Raw genomic sequence first — 20675 nt, 5'->3', positions numbered from 1 at the left:
TATGTAGTTCATATATTCAAGAATTTGTGAAGAATCTAGATTTTCCCACAGAACACTTGAGTCCACATGTACAAAATGAATGTTACTCTACCCATCATTACATATAACAATTTTTACATCTGATCACTAATGAGTTGTAGCCAAGTCTTGATGATTATGATTAGAAAGAAATACATTTTTCTATGTTTATGGTACTGGTTTTTATTACTGATATGTGTTATAGATTCATTTCATTGTGGGCTGAAGATATACATACAGATGGACACACAAAGCTGTATTAAATACCATACACTTGTAATAGGTTTTGATACCTACTGGGAAGGGCACCAGCCAGAGATTATTGAACATTTATAAAAATATGCAAGCCAGCTAACTTTTATTCACCAGAAGCAAAATCGCTTCCAGCATAGCTTCCAAGTGTAGCTGAGTGCATGGGCATCCTACTGAAAACAGGGAGACTCAGTGAGTGCTTACACACTAAACATGGTCCATGGAACTATTCAACTCTTTAAAGCAGATATATGCATAATATTGACAAAGTTAAAACTAGATTTTAAAAATAAAAATGAAGCCAAATTCCAGTTTTAGTTTGCTAGGGCTGCCATAACAAGTACCAAAAAGTAGACTGCTTAAAACAACAGAAGTTTACTGTTACCATGTGGGAAGTCAGAAGTGCAAAATTAAGGTGTCCACAAGGCCATGTGCTCTCTGATGGCTCTAGGGAAGAAGCTGTCCTTTCTTCTTCTAGCCTCTGGTGTTTGCCTGCAGTCTTTAGCCTTCCTAGGCTTTTAGATCGCACTCTAGCCACATGTTCGTCTTTCCCTGTATGCCTCATCTTACATCAGCTTCCCTCTGTGGGTCTGTCTCTATGTCAAAGTTTCCCCTTTTTATGTGGACACCAGTCACATTGGTGTCCATAGCCATACTGGAATGTGACCTACCTTAATGGCCTCATTTTATCTTGCTTACATCTATAACAGTCCTATTTCCAAATAAGATACACATTCTGAGGTACTGGGGGTTAGGAATTCAGAATCTTTTTTTGAGGGAAACATTTCAACCCACAGCATGGACTCATGGATAAATAAATTATGACTCAGCCACTTGATATTATAGTGATGTTTAAAATATAATGTTAATTTTTAAAAATCAAGTTGCAGAATTAGAGCAAAAATGTAACATCCACAGGAAAAAGCGTCAAACAAAAACATAATATTTTCAGTTGTGATAGAATTATAGGAAATGTTTTTCCAACCTCTGATTTCCAAATTTTTATAGTGTACATTGTGTGCATTGTTTGGTAAGGTACAATTGTTATTTGTAAGACTAAAAATACATCTTTAAGTCAAAGGAGATCTTCGTACCAAACTACAAGTTTTATTTCTTTCTGTCATTACACTTGCAAAAATGAGAGTGCAGATACAAAGATAAAACTTAATGTGAGTCTTTTAAAACACAAGCTTTAGGTGATATTTTCTAGGCTATTCTAGACTGCAAAAGTAATGTATAAAATATGTCATTAATTTTCTATTAATAGTTAATTGTTTCTGACATTAATTTTCTATTAATAGCTAATTGTTTCTGAGATTAAAAACAGTGGGAAAAGATTAGTAAATACCTTTTATTTAACTGTCATTTAACACATTCTTTATTAGAATTTTAATCAGAGAAAAAGCTTGAAAAAATCATCTGTTATTTTTATTATCTATAAGCAAGTATATAGGCAAGTGAGTTTATCTTTTGATATACTTCATCGGTGCTTTAAAATATATCTAATACCACTAGGGGACAATCAGTGCACACAAAAAAAGTTTTAATGAATTTTCTCCAAAGCTTAACATACCTCCCAGGGACTTCAAGCATCTTAAAAGTAGTCAGATTAAGAATGTTCTATTTGAATAAAACCAAATATAGTTTGCTTAGGATCAAGGAATGTGCTGTGGGTGTGAAAAGGCTAAGTCAAGGCGTGGAGTGAGGAAAGAAACAAACAACAAAAATGAAACATTCTGATCACTGTGCTCTCCATTTCAATATGTGTATCTCCTGTCTAATGGTTACTTGCAGACATCGACGAGTGCCTGGTGAACAGACTGCTCTGTGACAATGGCTTGTGCCGAAACACGCCCGGGAGCTACAGCTGCACGTGCCCACCCGGATACGTGTTCAGGACTGAGACGGAGACATGTGAAGGTAAGAGCCGTCTTCCTTAGCTGTGTGTGCGTGGTGAGCACCCAAGGATGCATAAACGTCTAGTGCATTGATGACGCAGTAGAGGAAAAGAGTGTTGTTTGAATATGTTTTCAATTTTATAATCTCCTTCAGCTAATATGCCAGCTTTAGAAATAGTGTGCACCTAACCCCGTGGACAGATACCACCACTTTGTACCATTGAGATAAAATATCAACAAACATTTTGAAGTTAATGGGAAAAAAAGTGAAAGGAACCAGTTGGTTTTACTTGCTGATAAAATGTCAGATGTTTGTTTGTTTTTCCCTCTTTAAATCCACTATGACACATGAGCCTTGGGGAACCTGAATTGTAATGGCAAAGTCAGCTGTTAGGCATTTCATTTATGAAATGATTGATAGACCTCAGAGGTTGGCCCAGAAAATACGTGGGGCCTGAATAAAAATGGTCACCTTAATTGAATTTATAGCCCGAGAAAATTTTCCTTTCCATTTGATAATTTTAAGAGTTATAATTTGGCCTTATAGTTCATGAATCACGATTTACAAACTTCCTCTTTGCTTTTAAGTACATTTTTCTAGAGTGGAAGTTATACAAATGAGCTAAATGCTTAAGAAAGGCCTCATTTTCAGTGTGATACCAGCTAAGAAGTGAGTGCCTTAAGTTCTGTTTTTGTTTCTTGATCAAAGTACTGTATGACCACTAGTCATTGCTCCTTTTAAGTCTCACTGTGAGGGCCGACAGAAGTGTCCTATGACACTCTCAAATCCAGTAGCTACTTCCGAATAGTAGTTTTAAAAAAGAAAAGTTTTCGTCTTTATTTGGAATAGCCCTTTCCTTAGCTGTTGAAGTATTTGTTTCCTAGTGACTCCATAGCCAAGAAAACTGCACTAGTAAAATTATGCAAAAAGATTTTAACATGCTCTCTTCATCTTACTGTTCAACTTCAAAGCATTCTTATGAACAGAAACAAGTTAGGACTCAAACAAGATGCTGAAACACAGATGATTCCGCTGAAGTCAGTGAAAGGCAGTTACAAAGTGCAATTCTAAGTTTGGATTGAGTTGGAGGGACCACTGAAAAAAGTAATTCTCCTGAAGAAAAACAAAAAAGAGAAGAAAAAAGAAAACCCCAGCAAAAAATGCAGTTTTTCTAAACTTAGTTCTGGTAACTGTTCAGTTTTCCTACGGTCCAGCACCTTTTGCAGAAGCTCCTCAGAGAAGAGTGCGCATTCCTTTCAAGTCCTTGACGTCCATCTTCTCCAGTGATGAGCAGGAGGCACACTTAAGAATTTTGAGTATTTTTCTGTAATATGTTTTTAAACTAGCCCAGGCTCCTCAAATGTGTTCAGCTAGAATCTTTATTTTCTTGCCCCCACTCCCACTGCCCGCCCTTCAACACCAATTATCCTTCAAAATTGCACTGAGAAACATACTTTGTAAAAATAAAATTCTAGCTGTATTTACTCAGTAAGGTTTTTGAAAGGTGGGAGAAGGGATTTCAAGAGTTATGTTTGTGGTCTTTTTTTCATTCCTGACTTTCCACACTTTCTTCTTCCCACTGGCCTTCTTCAGTTTTATCTATAGTCTGTTGGAGGATAAGCTTCTGTTAAGTGTTAGAAAACTCTGAAAGCAAGACTAGCTTAGGATAGAGTCTTGATTTAACTGGGAAGCTGGCTATTACTAGATCTGGTTTCTCTGACCACAGTGACAGTATGTGTAGGTGCTGTTGTGAGGGAGACACATAGCAGGGAACTAAACAGATGGTGTCTGTGAGTCAGTTTGGTCCAAGTTTGGTTTGTATCCCAAATTGTTGGTATTTATAGCATTTTAGCAAGTAAGATGAAGTTGAAGGGTGCTAAGAGCCAAAATACTAAACCATAAATAAAAGGGATTTGCCTACTTATGTGAAAAAATGAAGAGTAGAAGTTAATGGTGATTAATACTTTGATGTTGGATGATTACGTAAATATTAAGGCATATTCATACCAAATTAGGCAACAGTGATGGTGAGAAAAAGTGCCCTTTACTTATTTTGTCCAAAGGATAATTGTTCCTGATAAATCTGAGTCTTTTCTTTAATATGAATATTTTATATCTGTCACACATAAGAAAATTCGTGTTACGTCAATAAAAGAGAAATGATAGAGAGATATTTTGGTTCTAGCCTATGACACTGGTGGAAATAAAAGTGATTTTTTGTGAGAAACCCAACCAAGTAACTATTATTTCCACACTTTCTTCCCTCTGTTAAGTTTTTGCATGTTATTAAGTGTTTTGCAAAAAAGAAATGAACCTGAAGGCCCCAGATCTCTTTTTCCCTTGGGTCTCCGCCTCATTTCCCCCGTTGCACTCGCACAGTAAATTTGTCTGCCTGCAGCAGTTTTCTGCATGCTATTCTTTCTGAACTAATTTCCAAAGACCAGGCAGGGAATTATTAGCAGATTCATCGCAGACTCCAGCTTTCTCTGTATGTATTTGCTGTATTCACTAATTTTGCTTGGCATTCACGTTTCAACAGGCTATTTTAAACATATAATAAATAGCAGTAATAATCAAGCTCTTCTGATATTTCAGACTGAAGTTACAAAAATTTATTTTACTTTTTTTTGTTTGTTTGAGCTCTTAGAGTCTGTGAAAGTTAACATTTTTACAGCAAGCACTGTGGTTTAGATTGTGTTTCCAGTGACATAACTAGTTAAATGTAAACCAGATGTGCTTTGAAGTTTATTTCCAGGAATGTACAGTGAACTGTTTCAATTCCTGGTTCCATGACATTTATAACATAAAAACATTGTGTTTAAAGAAAAATTAAACAGTTGATATTTGTAGCTGTCATTATAAGTGTTTATAGGTTTTGAGTTCATAATTGCTTAATTTAAAATAGGGATTTTAAAAATATATGATATGGACATTTTTATTTTGTGGGAGCTTCTTACAAATGAAATTAAAAGTGAATTTTATATATAGTCTGTCCTCAGATTAGGTATCTGCTTCCTTTTTGGCTATCTGATTTCTTTTTTTACGTTGTGTTTTTACTGAAAGAATTTCAGTACTCTGGAATAGATGTTTTCATTCCAAATCTGTGCTGTATTTATAAAACCTTCTCTTGTATTTTTCTTTTAAGAAGCTTTCTTGCTACGAACAACCTGAAAGAAAGATGTATTCATATTTCATGGGCACTTCTTTGGTAGTTCTGAAATAGCAAAAAAAAAAAAAAAAAAAAAGAACATACCTGTTTTCCACATTGATTTTTAAATTTGCATTTCAAGTCCGTGGACTTGAAAATCAAAAGTAAGCCCTGCCTTTTCAGGGTTAGGTCAGTTTATATTTGACTTGAGATATCCAAGAGTAAACATCAGAATCTTCTAGTTATTTATGTGCATGTTTTCCTCAATGTAGTATTTATGTTTAATTCAAAGAGGTGTTTGGGAAAATGTAAGTATTCTTGTGAACTCTGAAACCGTAGTGTTCAACAACATAAAAGCATTTTGAGGTATGTTGACCTGCTTCAGATAATGAACCAACTACAGAAAGAACCCTGTGTACCTCTTCCTTACATTGAGTGAGTGAATTTATACTGCAAGTCAGTCTTTGATATTGTTTCTATTACTTCAGCTAAAGCTTGTATTTATTTTTAATTAGCTCACGTTAAACTGTTTAACTTTCTTGGCTGGGCATTTTGTTCAGTCACCGCTTAAGAACGTAGGCATACTCTACTTCTAACAGCCATACTTCTGAATTGTTCAGATTATGGTATATGATTTGATTTAGAACTCACATCAAATGAATGATAGCAAAGGTCTGCTTAAAACAATGAAAAGTTTTTCTCTCTTTTTTTGTTTTACCAAAATGGGTTGTGCTTTAAAAAGTCTCACACCAAACGTGGAAATGTGAACAGGAAGGTGGATGAGAGTTAGAGGAGAATGCTACACCCGGTATTAAAGTTCCATCCCTTATTTTCTGATTCGCATCCAGGAGTTTGGAATTAAAGCCAGCGCTGTGATATTTTGTCTCTACTGTAGGCTTTTAAAATTCTTCCAAAACCTCACGGAGCCACAAATGGCAGAAACAGTCACCTCTGTTTGTGCACAGCACACGTTATGCCTAGGAAGGAATATGTTGCTTTTCATGGAATCAGAATTCAGATTTCCCACCAGAAAATTACATCTTATTACAGGAGAAAACTAATCCAATTTATGTAAAGTTGTAGTAAAATAGTGAAGATTTTGATACAGAACCCTTTTGAAACAGGCTGATTCCTGTAGTCCTACTGAGTCCTCAGCCGTGCACACATGTGTTCACACTGTAAAATGCCCGTCTCCATTCCCCATTCACTTAATGCCTCATTGATCCATATTAAAATTACAAGAGCCAAGTTTACCAGACATTCTGGCATAGCGTGGCTTGTTGGAATAATATTTTCCAGAAACACATGGCAGTTCTAACAGAATCTTTTCCTTCTGGATTGTAGATATAAATGAATGTGAAAGCAACCCATGTGTCAATGGGGCCTGCAGGAACAACCTTGGATCTTTTAATTGTGAATGTTCTCCTGGCAGCAAACTCAGCTCTACAGGACTGATCTGTATTGGTAAGGTCCATGCATGGTGCTGTTTCCATCTCACTGTAAAGATAAGCAGAGACCTCAGGACGGACTTCAGATAAAAACAGAGCATGACCACAGAAAGCTTATAATTAGGAGTTACTTTAGTTGTTTTCTTTTGTTATCAAGAAAGGAGTAGAACCTGATAGTATAAAGTGGGCAGGCTCTTAAATTGTGTTGGAGTCTAGGAAGCGTTTCTTTTGTGCACATACATGGATATATATTATGCTGGAAGTTGTAAGCATTTCCATACCATGCACATATTTATATTCATTCCTTAGGAATGCCTTAGGCATCAGTACAATCAAATCCTTACTGCATACTTTTTATAAACAACCTTCAATGGTAAACAAAAAATGTGATAGCATTTGGACTCAGTTAACAGGACAAGAATCTGAAGAGTTTAAACTTTAAACAAATAGAAAGAAAGAATTTATTGGGTTTTTTTTTTCCATTTCTCCCATCAGTCATAAATTTATGGGCTCTAAGGAAGAGAAGATAACTGTTTTCTTGCTTTGGGAGATCTCTAAGGGAGAAAGATTTCAAAACATCCAATCTTTCAGTGTATCTCAAAACACATACGGTCAGTTCTGGATAAAGACAAGGACATATATATAATGAAATAGTCTGGTCTATTACTATAAGGAACAGCTCAGCATGGGTAAAGGAAAAAACTATCCTAGTAATTCTTTTCTGCTTCTAATGTCTACGGCTCCATTGATGAGGCAAATACAGTTCATGATATTACCTAGTATCCAACTTCAAAGTAAATATCTATTTCCAAATAGGAAGATTTTTCACTTTTACATAGTGCCAAATAAGTTGGCAGTTTTTGTTTGTTATCTAGCCAATATGAATTTTCAATTCAATATTTACCAAAGGCAATAATAGTATTTGCAGTATTATGTCTGATGCTAATAATATTTAGCTGAATGCTTAGAGTACCTGTTTGTTGTATGAAGAGAAATGACCAAATCCAGAGTTATCAATGAAATCCTTCCCTTTGGAAATGCCAGCCCCTCATCTCCCAGTGAGGTACAGCTGGTGAAATTTGAGCTTATCCAGCTCTCCATATTAGGAAGTAAACTGCCATCTGCCTAGGGCATTACTTTTTTCTCACAGAATTCCAGGTTAGCAGGGAGGGCGTGTGGGTTGGATCTGGTAAGGAAGAAATGTTTTTCCTAAGCCACAATTTGCAGCTGAGATAGAGTTGTTTTATTATGCAGAGGAAATGAACTCAGCATTAGTCAATTAATGTCTCAGAACACTAAATCTGTATGTCAGTTGGGCATCAAAGATATCTTAGTGTTTGCTTCATCATAAACACTTCTATGATTTTGACCTTTTACCCTTATAGGTATTAATGAAAAAAGAACAAATCCTTTTTTTCCCAAGTCATCATATTAGACACCTAACCACCACCATATTTTTCTCAGCCAGTGTGTTACACGTTTTCATTTGTTGTGATCAAATTTCAATATCCCAGCCTAGAGCTGCTCAGAAAAGAGTTTACTTAACATTTAAAAATTTTAGACATTATTTTAATCTCCCTTTTTCATTAAAAACAGAATTCTACTTTTAAAAAGGAGACAAATAGGAAAATATACTTAGGAAAAATTATGAATGTACTTTTTTAATAAGACCGTCAAATGGCTCTAATCAATTAGTGACTAACCTGCAAAGTGCTTCTTTGTAGGGTCCAACTCTCTAAATATAGAACTGAATGAAAGTTCCCTGATGTGGTTACAAATTTAAAATTAAGTTGACTACATATGAATTAGTTAGATACCAAGAATATTTAGGGATTTAGAAGCTGTTCTGCGAACTTCCTAAATATAAATTAATCTTGAACTGTTCTATAAACTGCTTGAGGAGACTAATATATTCCGGTTAAAATGATTAAAATTTCACATATGATTTATTTTACCCAATTAGTATTTGCCATGTCGACTTTGGATTCCTTTTCTCTGCTTCAAAACTGGTTATTTAACAGTCGCTTAAGGAAGAACTTAAATTTCATGTGGAAACATGGTCTAAAAAGTTAGGTGGTCGAATTCCAGGTGGTTTTTATATTTCCTCTGCTATTTCTTCAAATAGTTTATCATAAACGTGTTACTTTTTGAACTAGAGATAAAGCCACGCAAATGCATCATAGGAAAATGCCTGAAAGAAAATACATCAGGTATTAGCGCTGGTGTGTTTTAACCGTGGTTTTGTATGTGATGTCTATTTTCTGTTTAATCTTTTTTTTTTCAAATTATTCATTGAACAGTTATCTTCAGTTGGATAAATACTGACTTCTCTCTAATAGAAAAGAAATTGTATGAGGTTTATTTGGTGGGGAATTAGGAGAAGATATTTGGAGAATGTTATTTGATCAAATCTTAAATATCAAAGCATTTATCATAGAGAATAAATCCTATGAGTATATCTTGTACAAGTAATAATCTTATCGCAGTAATGCACTGTATTTGGAAATACCAGTGCAAAATCATGGCCAGTAGCAGCTGCTCCCAGAATACCCAGAGATGTAATTGTACTAATTACCATACCATGTGAGATATATACAGCATCATGTGTGATTTATCTGTATGTAATATGCTGTATTTAAATGCATGTATATGTAAATGTGTCCAGGATATACAAAAAAGTTTTTTAAATAGTGGTTTTGTTTTTTAATACTATTAAACAATGCCTTTGGTGTATACAACTGAACTACATTTTCTTCAAAGATAAGAGCTCCCCATTCTTCCCTGTTCCTTTTCAGACAGCCTGAAAGGGACGTGTTGGCTCAACATCCAGGACAACCGCTGTGAGGTGAACATCAATGGAGCTACTCTGAAATCCGAATGCTGCGCCACCCTCGGGGCTGCCTGGGGGAGCCCCTGCGAACGGTGTGAGCTAGGTAGGGGCCCGACCACACAGCGCCTGGGCTTCTCCTTGGAAAGCCTCTCCCTCAACTAGGCACTTCTTTCTTATGTATTTCCATAGTGACAAAGACCGTAAGATCATTATCCTCCCTAACATGTTGTCTTCTCTGGTGTAATGTCTGCACTTCCTGAAATATGCATTTGGCTATCCTTCTACTGTAAGCAGACCTGCTGAATATTTTAGACAAGGAAGGGAGTCAGCTAGACTTGAGCGGCTGGAGAACTGTCAGTACCCTCCAGCATCCTTGTCTGCATGTGTCCCAGGAGAATCTGATGTGTATTTCCTTTAAGTCTTTTATTGATTTACTTGTAATTCAGTTGGCAATGTGAAAGTAAAAGGGAATTGTAGGAAAAATTATGAGAATCTCAATGTGGGCCAACAGCGATGGAGTTACCACAGCACATCCTGTGCTCCCCAGAACTGAACAGCAGGTGGCTAGAGTCCTTGGCCTCTAAAACCTGATGGTGGTTTTCATTTAGTTCAATTTAGACTCCATCATACTGTTTCTTGAGCTTAATTAAGACTGTCGTGTCTTATTCTGTGGTGAAGTAAAAATATGCCCTTCGTTCTCACAGACACAGCTTGCCCAAGAGGCTTTGCCAGGATTAAAGGTGTTACTTGTGAAGGTGAGTACATTCTTCAGTGATACTGTAACTCTTTAGAGCAGTATGTAAAATTAACATTCACATTTTGGAGCTGTTTATCATTTTCAAAAAAACTTTAGAATCTCAATAAAAATGCTTGATGTATTTGGATATGCTTTAGAATAATGCTCTTAGGAGACTGCTTAGTGTTTCCCATTTCTCCTCTTTATACCATTGGATTTTCATGAGGACATCACTAGCCTTTAAGGCACAGAACAGCTGGCAAAGAGCGTGTCTGAGCGTGTTTTATGGACGAGCAGGGCTGGAGTAGTTTTCATGGCTGGTATCTAGGAAACCCACTGACTTCGTTGTAGAATATTTCTGCTTAACTCAAGTAATAAACCACATTGTATTGCAGATTGAATATGCTATACAGAAAATAAGACTGCACCTGCTTTTTCTATTTGTAGCATCTTTATCCCTCTGCTTGCTTCATTTCCCTACAGACGTTAATGAGTGTGAGGTGTTTCCTGGCGTTTGTCCAAATGGGCACTGTGTCAACAGCAAAGGATCTTTTCATTGTGAGTGCCCTGAAGGCCTTACATTGGATGGAACTGGCCGTGTGTGTTTGGGTAAGATTCACACTCTCAAGGATTGTATACATGAAACCAAGCATAAATTTTCTTATTTGGGATGAGGGGGTAGTGGCCTGTCCAAAGCTGTTAGGTCTGTATTTGGAAAATTTGCTTTAAATGAGATATTTTAGGGGAAACTCACTAGCGGGTGTTTTTTAAGTGAATAAATTTAAATGAAGTGGCTTATGCATAATATAGAAAGTTGGTACTGCTCACAAATTTCTCAGAAATTATAATTTCTTTAATCCGATATTTTAGGCCTAATTAGTCTTTTACTGAGTCACTGGAATAAGAGAACTATGTCTATTTTGAACACAGAAGAAAAACTGGAAACTCGTGTTTGAAGTTAACGTTTACCAGCCGCTGCAGCTAGACACGACAGTGAGGGAAGTCACGGCTAAGTTACGTGGCTTCTGTGTGAAACTATGACTGATCCTAGTCCTCCCTTTACCACCTTCAGAGTTTAAACTTTCTTAATGCTTTGCTTTCTGAAGATGGTAAATGAGGAAGCTCTTTCTTTCAGTGTTGTATTACAGAAATGCCTAGTTGGCCTTGTTTTTTATCAGTGTCATCCTTGACTAGACTTAGGTTTCATGACTGAAAAAGAAACTTTTGCTCTATGTACTCTCTGAACAATTTTTTACTTAAGGAATTTTTTTCCCCAATATTTTATGGAACAGTAAGTTTTTGGTTTGTAAGATAACTTTATATATGCTTGTACTTGAAATTAAGCTTGTAGACCAAGATCTTTAAGGTATTTAAATAAGTATTTAACAAATTATATGTTAAATAAGAATTCAAAAATTATATATTAAATAAGCATTTTAAAAATTATTATATTCAAAGGTCTTTAAGGTATTTTAAAAACCAGTTTTTAAAATTAGTAGTAAGAAAAATGTTTAGTTATTATAATTAACACAATTTTCACTTTAATTTTTGACAGCATATTTAAATTTGAATACCAAGCATGACTGTAAAATTATATGGAATTGTTTCAAAATTATAATACCCAAAATCCAATAATAAAGAAAAATTCTTTTCAGAATTTTATTCTTAAATTATCTCCAAAGTTTAGAAAAAAGTAAAGTATCTTTTGAAGATGACAAATAATTGCATCAGTATAGTCAAATAACTAATGAGATCAAACTGCCTTCAGTAACCGAACAATGCTATTCATATGAATTTATGTCATTGGTTTTAAATGTTTGCTCAGCAAAATAAATTCCCAGTAAAGTTACTCAAAATCAAACCTTTGTAATGTTTTAAAAGGATATATTGGATTCTTTATCTTTGTACTTTGGTTCACAATGTTTTTGTCACTACTTAAATTACACTGTAATAATTTATTGTGGTTGTGGATGTGAGAAAGTTTCAAGAAGAGATTGGCATATGACAATGGAAAATACTCTGAGAACAAAAACAGAGATAAACTGCTCTGATAGAAACTGATCTAAATCAGGAGTTCCAAACTCAGATGCTTGCAAGAGACCAAGCAAGTAACATAAATGAGTGGGGTAGTAATAAGGAATGGTGGGGACTGCAGCCAACTGTAGAGCACATGTACCATCCAAACATTTCCAAATTAACAATTTCTGTGCAAGCCAGTCAGAACATTCACAGGCCATAGGTGGCCAGTGTCCTGACAGTGTTTTGATTCCTGATGTAAATACTGATACGACTCTTGGTAGTATAGGCACAGGATTACTTTGCCAGACTATCATAACTTTTTACATACCATATTCAAATGATTTTTACCCCCACTAATTCCAGAATTACCCATATTTTAGTGACTGTAAAATATGCTAAAATGAACTTATTCTTTCTGAGGTAAGCAGTACAAAAAAGGATCATAGGTGATGATAAGGAGTCTTGTCCCAAGGGAACCTTTTGTTTCTGAAGGTGTCATGTGAGAATTAGATAATACTGAGGGAGAACCCACCATTGCTCTCTTTTAATGACTGTCTTTGTGGTGTCCCTTTCAGGAGTCTGGGGACTGTGTCTCCTGCCCATTAGTGTATCTCCAGGGCATGGCATCATGCCAGATACTAAGATGCTTGGTACGTGAGTGTTCAGTGAATCTTACAAGTTAATCTCTGACTGTGGTCCCCTCTCCCTGTAGATATCCGCATGGAACAGTGTTACTTGAAGTGGGATGAAGATGAATGCATCCATCCTGTTCCGGGGAAGTTCCGCATGGATGCCTGCTGCTGTGCAGTCGGAGCAGCTTGGGGCACCGAGTGTGAAGAGTGCCCCAAACCTGGCACCAAGGAGTATGAGACCCTGTGCCCCCGGGGGCCTGGCTTTGCTAACAGAGGGGATGTTCTTACTGGGAGGCCGTTTTACAAAGGTGACTGTCAGCAGCCCATTGGTCCCTCTGCACTAAAGCTCACCTTCAATGTTGTCTGAGAATTGGTTTTGCTTTAAACATTTGATTTCCTACTTTATTTTCTTTGTTACAGAAAACATGTGGCCAGCCTTATGGCCCATATTATAAATCACCTATACAAGTTGATGTTGAAGTGAAGATGCTAAAACAGACTGCTAATCTCACACTTCTTACATCCTTCCACTGACCTCTGCTTTCTTCAACCCATCCTGATGAGATACAGCCCTGATGTTGCAAAAAGTTCTCTATCCCCCCCAAAACTTTACAAAACAAATGGTCAGAAATAAAGGGGTCAGAACTGTTCATTAAAAATATAGAATCTTGGGCTGTGTGGTAGAACATGTGCTTAGCATGCACGAGGTCCTGGGTTCAATCCCCAGTACCTCCATTAAAAGAAATTAAATAAATAAACATAATTACCTCCTCCCCCCCAAAAAAAAATTAGAGAGAGAGAATCTTGTTCACAATTGAAACTTTTTCTGTGGCATCAGTGTGACCGTTGACAAATTTGATATCCCCCAGTTTTACTCGGGCACGTTATTTTCCATCATGATAGATTTTTAAACTTAAAATGGTGGACCTGCTCTTTTCATATCAACCTGCTCTACATTCCAGCTCTGTTCTGCTTGTAGATATCAATGAGTGCAAAGCATTTCCTGGGATGTGCACCTATGGAAAGTGCAGGAACACGATTGGAAGTTTCAAGTGCCGTTGCAATAGTGGCTTTGCTCTAGACATGGAGGAAAGAAACTGTACAGGTGAGACTGTTCTTTTGTTGTCTTGGGTAAACCCTGGCTCTCTTCCTTTTGCCCTTTGAAAGCACAGCCTTCAAAAGCCCATCCTCTCACTGGGATCATGTAAATAGTTCTTTTTATTTTCTTTTCCCTGTGCTTAAACCACTTCTCTAAGCAAACTTGTTATGAGAGAGCTTCAAGAGAGCATAAAAATATTTGCTCTATCTAACATATAGATGGGATTTTCAGAATCTATGAACACTAAAGAATGTAGCCATTATATCAACACTTGCATGAAATTGACATTCTGTTACAAATGTTAAGATTTGTAATAGAGAAGTTGTAACCTAGTTTCCTCATCTGTGGACAGTTTTTCTTAATAATTATGCTTCGGTTGCTATCCGTGTCCTTATTCATAATGATTTCCTTTAGTTGGAAAAGATACAAAATTCCAAATTTTTCTATTAGATAATATAACATATTAGTCCAAACACTTGAAATATTATCTCCAAGATCTTATTTCAGAACTCTCCTTTTTCATATTCTCTTTGGAATTGTCCCTTTTCTCCTGCCCTTGCACCTGCTGTGTCTTCATGGTCTCCACTGAAGTGTCTCTCTGGACTTCTTCCTGACTTCCTGCTCCAAAGGTCCCACTGACTCACCCTTGGCCCTCCATGGCCTAGGCTATCCCCAAACCATCCATCTGGTCTCCTGGGGTGTAGTCTTGTCTTTCTGTGCCTTCCCTACCAACCCCAACTCCCAACCCCCTCACCACTGTTTCCTCCACTCAGGGCTGCAGAACTAGGAGGGAGAGTCTCAGGAGAGCTGACCGAGATCCATGCATTGACTCTCAAACAGGCCTCGCAGCTGCGGAGTGATACTCACATTCACCTCTTCACATCACTTAATGAGTTTCTCTTAGCACCACTTCTGAACCTCTTCTTACTCACACACCCGCTCATGTCACTATTCATTCTTTTTCTTCTTTATTGAAGTCAAGCCTGATTGCCAGGACACACTCACCTCTCTGGTAATAAAATTTCCTTTTCCAGCCCTATTTTCTCCTCTACTTTTGGAGAATGAGATGTGATGTTCTGGAGTTAAACCCTCTGCTTCCACTCTCCTTCCCTCCTCCTGCCCCAGACCCTTCTCAGCAGAATTCACTCCTCTCTCTTTCTCTCTCTAGCATCTCCCCCGCTTTACTGGTTCCTTTCCTAAGACCTGTAAACAAGTGCAAAATGTGTCCTCAGCCCTTCTGTTCCCTCAAGCTATCATCCTCTTTTCCTACTTTTACTTCTCATTCCTCTCTCTTAACTGACCACTTGCTTTGTAAGCCCCTGCATTTTGACTGCTGTCCTCCCTCCTTGCAGAACATCTTTGTTGAGTTAAAAAAAAAAAATCTCCCTTGGTGCATATTCTCCCTGACCTCTGGCCAAACCTTGTCCTTGATTTTCTTCCTTCTTGGTTTCCATGGTATTTCCCTGCCTCAAGGGAAGGTATTGTCCTTCCATGACTCTGATGTTCCTTTTCCTGTCTTCACAGATTCTTCTTGCCTTCTGTGTTTTCCATCCCTTGGGCGTTTTTACAAAGTCTGCTGTCTCAGCATTCTGCCTCTCAGAATCACATCTCCTGTCACGACTGTGGAGATGGCCTTTGTTGAGCTGACTTCCTAGGTGCCCTCTCTAGCCCTCTATTCCTCCTGCATTCCCTTCCCACATTTCTAACTTCCCCTGGGCAATTTCTCTTTGTTTTCATCTCCCTTTGTTACATCTCCTCCTTCCTCTGCCTAAGGACTTCCTTGTATGTATTAATAATATCATTTCACTCAGGACTGAAGCCTCAAAAGCCTCAAACTTAATTTTGGCATCTCCCTCTCCTAATAGACAAGTGAGAAGTTATGTATATTCTTCCATCAAAATGGCTATTTTAAAGATTTATAATATTTCTTCTACACTGTTACAGATACAGGTTCAGCTCCTCAGGAAGAAGACTCTGAGCAGAGGTTAGCATGCGGGAAATTTATTAGGGATTGTTCTTGGGATCAACAACTAGGGGAGGGAGAAGTGGGCAGAAGTGGGCGAAGGGAGATGGGTGGTGATGGAGTCCTCAACCATCCCTTGCATCTGAGAAGCCCAACAGAATTGTGTTGAGTCAGGGCAGTGGGGCTGAGCATGTATGTACACACATGATAAATCTTTGGATACACCTGCCCAGAGAAGGGCTGCAACAGTGGGGAACGGTCCTCTTAGCTGAGGCATTTCCTGAAGATAGTTTACACCTCCGGACTTTCTGCCAACAATGGTCCTGAAAGCTGAGAGCAGAAGACGAGTTAAGTCCATCCTTCCTGAGTGGGGAATTGGGCAACACGTCGCAGGTCCCTCCAACGTCTTCCACCCCAGTACTTTTCCATAGTCAGATCCTTCATTTTCACAACCACCAGGTTTTCTCACCCTAACACGGGGCCTAGATTGTGTACCTTCCCACGAAACACCTCCCATTGACTCAGACGATCCCAGACCTGGGTGGAGAAGCCCGTCCAGTCTGAGTGCGCGTCTTGTTCCTGGTGTGAAATTAGCCAAGTTGCTTAATAGCACTGAAACTCGCCCTTTTTTACCTGTGTAAGTGAGATGTTTGTTGACAACACGGCAGTGTTGTGGGGGCTAGTGTGAAAGACAGCGGGACACTGTTGGCTGCTGTTCTTCACAGAGCTTAAGGCCAACCTTCTCTGCATGTTGGCGCCTGAGTAATCATACCCATCCCATTTGTACCTTGCACTAATATGCAGCCTCTGGAGTCCAGCACCTCTGTAACTTTTTGTTCTCTGTAACGCATTAATTTTCTTCACCTATGCATTTTAGCTCTTGCCTTTCTATTTATCACTCATCTTTAAAATTGGAATTTGTGTGCAACCTTCCAGGGTCAGTTCAAAAGCCACTGCCTCCAAAATACTAATTCTTAGCAGAGACCACCTTACGTATATACAGCACTCATTATGAGACAGGAACTGTTCTCAGCACTTGGGAAATATTTCACTTACTCCTGTCAGGCAGGTTCTACAACACTCCCCATTTTACAGATAAGGAAATTAAGGGACAAAGAAATCAAATGATTTTCCCAAGACCCTACATCTAGAAGATGACAGAAGTGGGATTGGTACCCAGTGTCTGATTCTGGAGTTCATAATCTACACCATGCAGCTGCCTCCAAATCACATCAGCCAAAACTTGTCCCTGCTCTGCCATTGAATTTATTCTGTGTCCTTCATATGGCTTTCCTCTCCAGTTCCCAGATACTGGTAGATAAAAAGAGAAGTAATGTGCATATTGTTAGCTACTTAATTGAATCAATTTTGTTAAGATTTTTGTTCAGAAAAAGTACCTACATTTTTGCAGTATGTCCTGAAATTGGGAAAATCAATAAAGACCAAAAGCTGGGAGAAAGCAGGAGCTGGGAGAAAGCAGGAGCTGGGAGAAAGCAGGAGCTGAGACTCACCTCCCCAGGAGAACATGACCAAGTTAGACTTATAAATCCTGTGATAGAAAAACTTAAAAATTAAAGTTCAGCAAAATAAACAAATGCTGGCAAAAAACATTTTTTTTCTACTGTGACAAACATTTAAACAAGTCTTGTTTTCTTAATCATATTTTATAGACACAACTTCTCTATTGAAAAACTCTTGATTATAATAAGCATGGGAGATTTCTCAGAGAATCCTGTTTCTGAGAATACAAATGCTGGTATTAAAGGTTCTTATTTACTGTGGGGTAAAAAGTGACAAACACAAAAGCGTGACATTTTCTTTGGTTTCTAGCTGTAAGATTAGGTCAGTAGGCTCTTCCATCTGAATGTGACACAAGCACAATTGGGGCATATCCTGTGGCCTTGCCATAAATGTGCCTCCTGTGACTCAAGGTTCGGTAGCCACGTCTGCCTCTGAGGTGGTCTGCGTGGCCAGCGCTCCATCCCTGCTCAGAGTGCTCCCACCAGGGGTGGACGAGGGCTAGTGCTGCAGAACCCACATGGCCGTGTGCCCCAGGGGACTTCATGTGTGCCTACTACTCCCTCGTTTGCCACCTGCCTTGGTCGGCTTGTACCACAGTTGCTTGGCTCGTACCACAGTTGCTTGGCTCCTCCTTCTGTTACCATTTCTAAGCCACGAAGGGAAAGCCGCAATTCCAGAATTCTTAAAGGCAAAGAGGCACCTCGGGCCCGTTGGCTGTGGCAGTTAAGGCAGTTGGGGAAAGGAATGTGCCTGTGGCCCCGTGCCCCTCGAGGTGATCTCCTGAGAACTCCCCCTCCTGCTGGCCGCTGATTTCTCCAGCATTTCAAGGGTGCTGCACCTTCACCTGGAAGGCCGGATCTCTCTGCTCGTTAACACCTTCTCATCTCACTCTGGTTTTTTTACAAATGTCTTTTAAACCCCATGCCCCAGACATCGACGAGTGCAGGATCTCTCCTGACCTCTGTGGGAGTGGGGTCTGCGTCAACACGCCAGGCAGCTTTGAGTGTGAGTGCTTCGAAGGCTACGAGAGCGGCTTCATGATGATGAAGAACTGCATGGGTAAGCCTCCCGGCTCAGAGGCCAGGCGGGCGCAGGCTCGTCAGCGCCGCCTTGGCTTGTCTCGGGGCTGTTAACAGCATGCTTGGCAAGGAGCCGTGGTGAGAGAGAGAACAGATCTGAATGTCAGACAGGAAATCTGCTCCCAGATAGCTCTTGGGGAGCCCCAAGCTCTTGGCGCCTTCATGGCAGTGAGAGGTTGAGACTGGGTTTTGTTTATTTATAAAGTCTAAAATCAACACAGACTAAGTCCTGAGGAGGGATTCACTTAAAAATGTAGGAGCTGGGTGGTGACCCCCAGGTTTATACTGTCATGCGAATCCCATGTTGTTTTCCTTACCTGTGTGTCATGACAAGCCCTCTTGGTGTTGCCCACCTTTCAGCCACTGTTTCATTTTTAGTGACTTAGAGCACTCACCTCATGGGATACAGAAAGTGGCCCATCCAAGATTTTTCTTTCACTTTGATTAGAGATAGAGACATATGGTGTCTGGAGCGCAGAGGGGTATAAAGCAAATGTTGTTTCTTTTTACCTCCTGTGAGCCTGCTCATTTCATACAAGTAAATTCCTTGATAGCTCCCTATCTTTCAGAGCAGAACTTGCACCCTTTATCTGCTAAGCGTAGAGAAGGTGGCCAGAGCGTTAGCCCATCCTCGACTAACCTGCCCCTTACATTGGAGTCACGGTTACCTCAGATAATGACTCTCTCCCATGCTGTGTGTGTGAACATTTTTTCCTCAGAGTTCTTTAATGGCTCTCACGTTTTTACCTTTCAGACATTGACGAATGTGAACGTAACCCTCTCCTTTGTAGGGGTGGCACCTGTGTGAACACTGAGGGCAGCTTTCAGTGTGACTGCCCATTGGGACACGAGCTGTCACCGTCACGTGAGGACTGTGTGGGTGAGTTTGTCTCCTCAGCCCACAAACCCTCCCAGTGCAACTGGTACAAACGGAGCAGGGGTCATTCTAATGGACTTGTTGTTTTGGGCGTGTGAAATCTTACTGGTTAAACTTTGGAAATTCAGAGTCCCTACATTTGAAGTCTGGCTGTGTCTTCAGAGATTGCGTCCGTGACTCACTCAAATGAGCGGCCTTTCCCTGGTTCCCCTCTTTTCATTTCAAGCACTGTGGAGGGGACCCTGTGAGGGACCCTGTATAAGGCCTTGTAGTTCCCTCCAGGTTGGCTGCTCCCTGAAAGTTCACATCTGTGCACAGAATCCACTCTGCACCCCCGTGTCTGTCATCACTGGGTCTGCTGACCTGTGTGTGAGCACATGAGCTCCCTCCAGGCCCCTTCTCACAGAAGCACGGAGCTCTCCTTCCTGGCCCTGGGCTCAGTGGGGCTGGAGGTGTGACAAGAGAAGACCACAGCCGGTCTTGAAGCCTTGCAACCACTGCTTTTCATAAGTATATGAAGGCCTCTGGGCTTACTGGGTTCTGGTTTACTGGCTTTAGAACTTTGATTTAGTCAGGAAATGTTTTTTCCACAGGAAATCTTTCTTGAAAGTGTAAGCAAATAAAACAGTCTAAAATAGAACAGATCCCACACCTCCAAACAAAAACATGACTTGAACACACCTCCCTACTACACATGTATGTTTATAACCCCTATTTATATCCCTATGCTAATATATTAGGTGAATCTTAAATCATAGACCAAATGGGCATTTTAAAAAGGTGAATTTTAAAGTTTTAAATATTTGTATTTCATTTTAATAGTGGTATAAAAAGCTCTTTTGCACAAGTAATTCAGAATATTTACATTTGGTTGTGATACAGTGATTCACAGATCTGTTCCCAAGTTCAGTTTATTTTGTTAGTTTTCATGGATCTTATAGCTGGAAAAAAAAGTGCCCCTCAGTGGTATAGCATACCTTATAAGACACGTATTTTTGCACCTTTAATAAAATAAACATTTCACGATGATAAACATAAATCTGTCCGTCACATCATTCTCTCTGTGATTCTGAGAATTTAAGTTGAACTTCTTCTTATATCTGATTATATTTTCACCTTAGGTTGTGTTTAAGAAGGAACTTGTGCAAGGAAGT

The 20675-nt window shown here is 39.0% G+C and overlaps 1 protein-coding gene across 1 annotated transcript in view; it reads left to right on the top strand.

Annotated features, from left to right (window-relative positions):
- Positions 1 to 20675, top strand: part of FBN2 (fibrillin 2) — a 206194-nt gene that overhangs the window by 127115 nt on the left and 58404 nt on the right. Inside the window, exons 19-27 of the mRNA XM_010981038.3 lie at positions 2065 to 2190; positions 6662 to 6781; positions 9561 to 9698; positions 10300 to 10350; positions 10815 to 10940; positions 13063 to 13290; positions 13962 to 14087; positions 18496 to 18624; positions 19399 to 19524. Of these exons, the coding sequence (XP_010979340.2) occupies positions 2065 to 2190; positions 6662 to 6781; positions 9561 to 9698; positions 10300 to 10350; positions 10815 to 10940; positions 13063 to 13290; positions 13962 to 14087; positions 18496 to 18624; positions 19399 to 19524 (1170 nt within the window). The remainder of the gene's footprint in view (positions 1 to 2064; positions 2191 to 6661; positions 6782 to 9560; positions 9699 to 10299; positions 10351 to 10814; positions 10941 to 13062; positions 13291 to 13961; positions 14088 to 18495; positions 18625 to 19398; positions 19525 to 20675) is intronic.

The sequence above is a fragment of the Camelus dromedarius genome, chromosome 3 (assembly GCF_036321535.1).
Source record: "Camelus dromedarius isolate mCamDro1 chromosome 3, mCamDro1.pat, whole genome shotgun sequence".
NCBI lineage: Eukaryota > Metazoa > Chordata > Mammalia > Artiodactyla > Camelidae > Camelus > Camelus dromedarius.
This window is presented reverse-complemented; position numbering and strand designations above follow the sequence as displayed.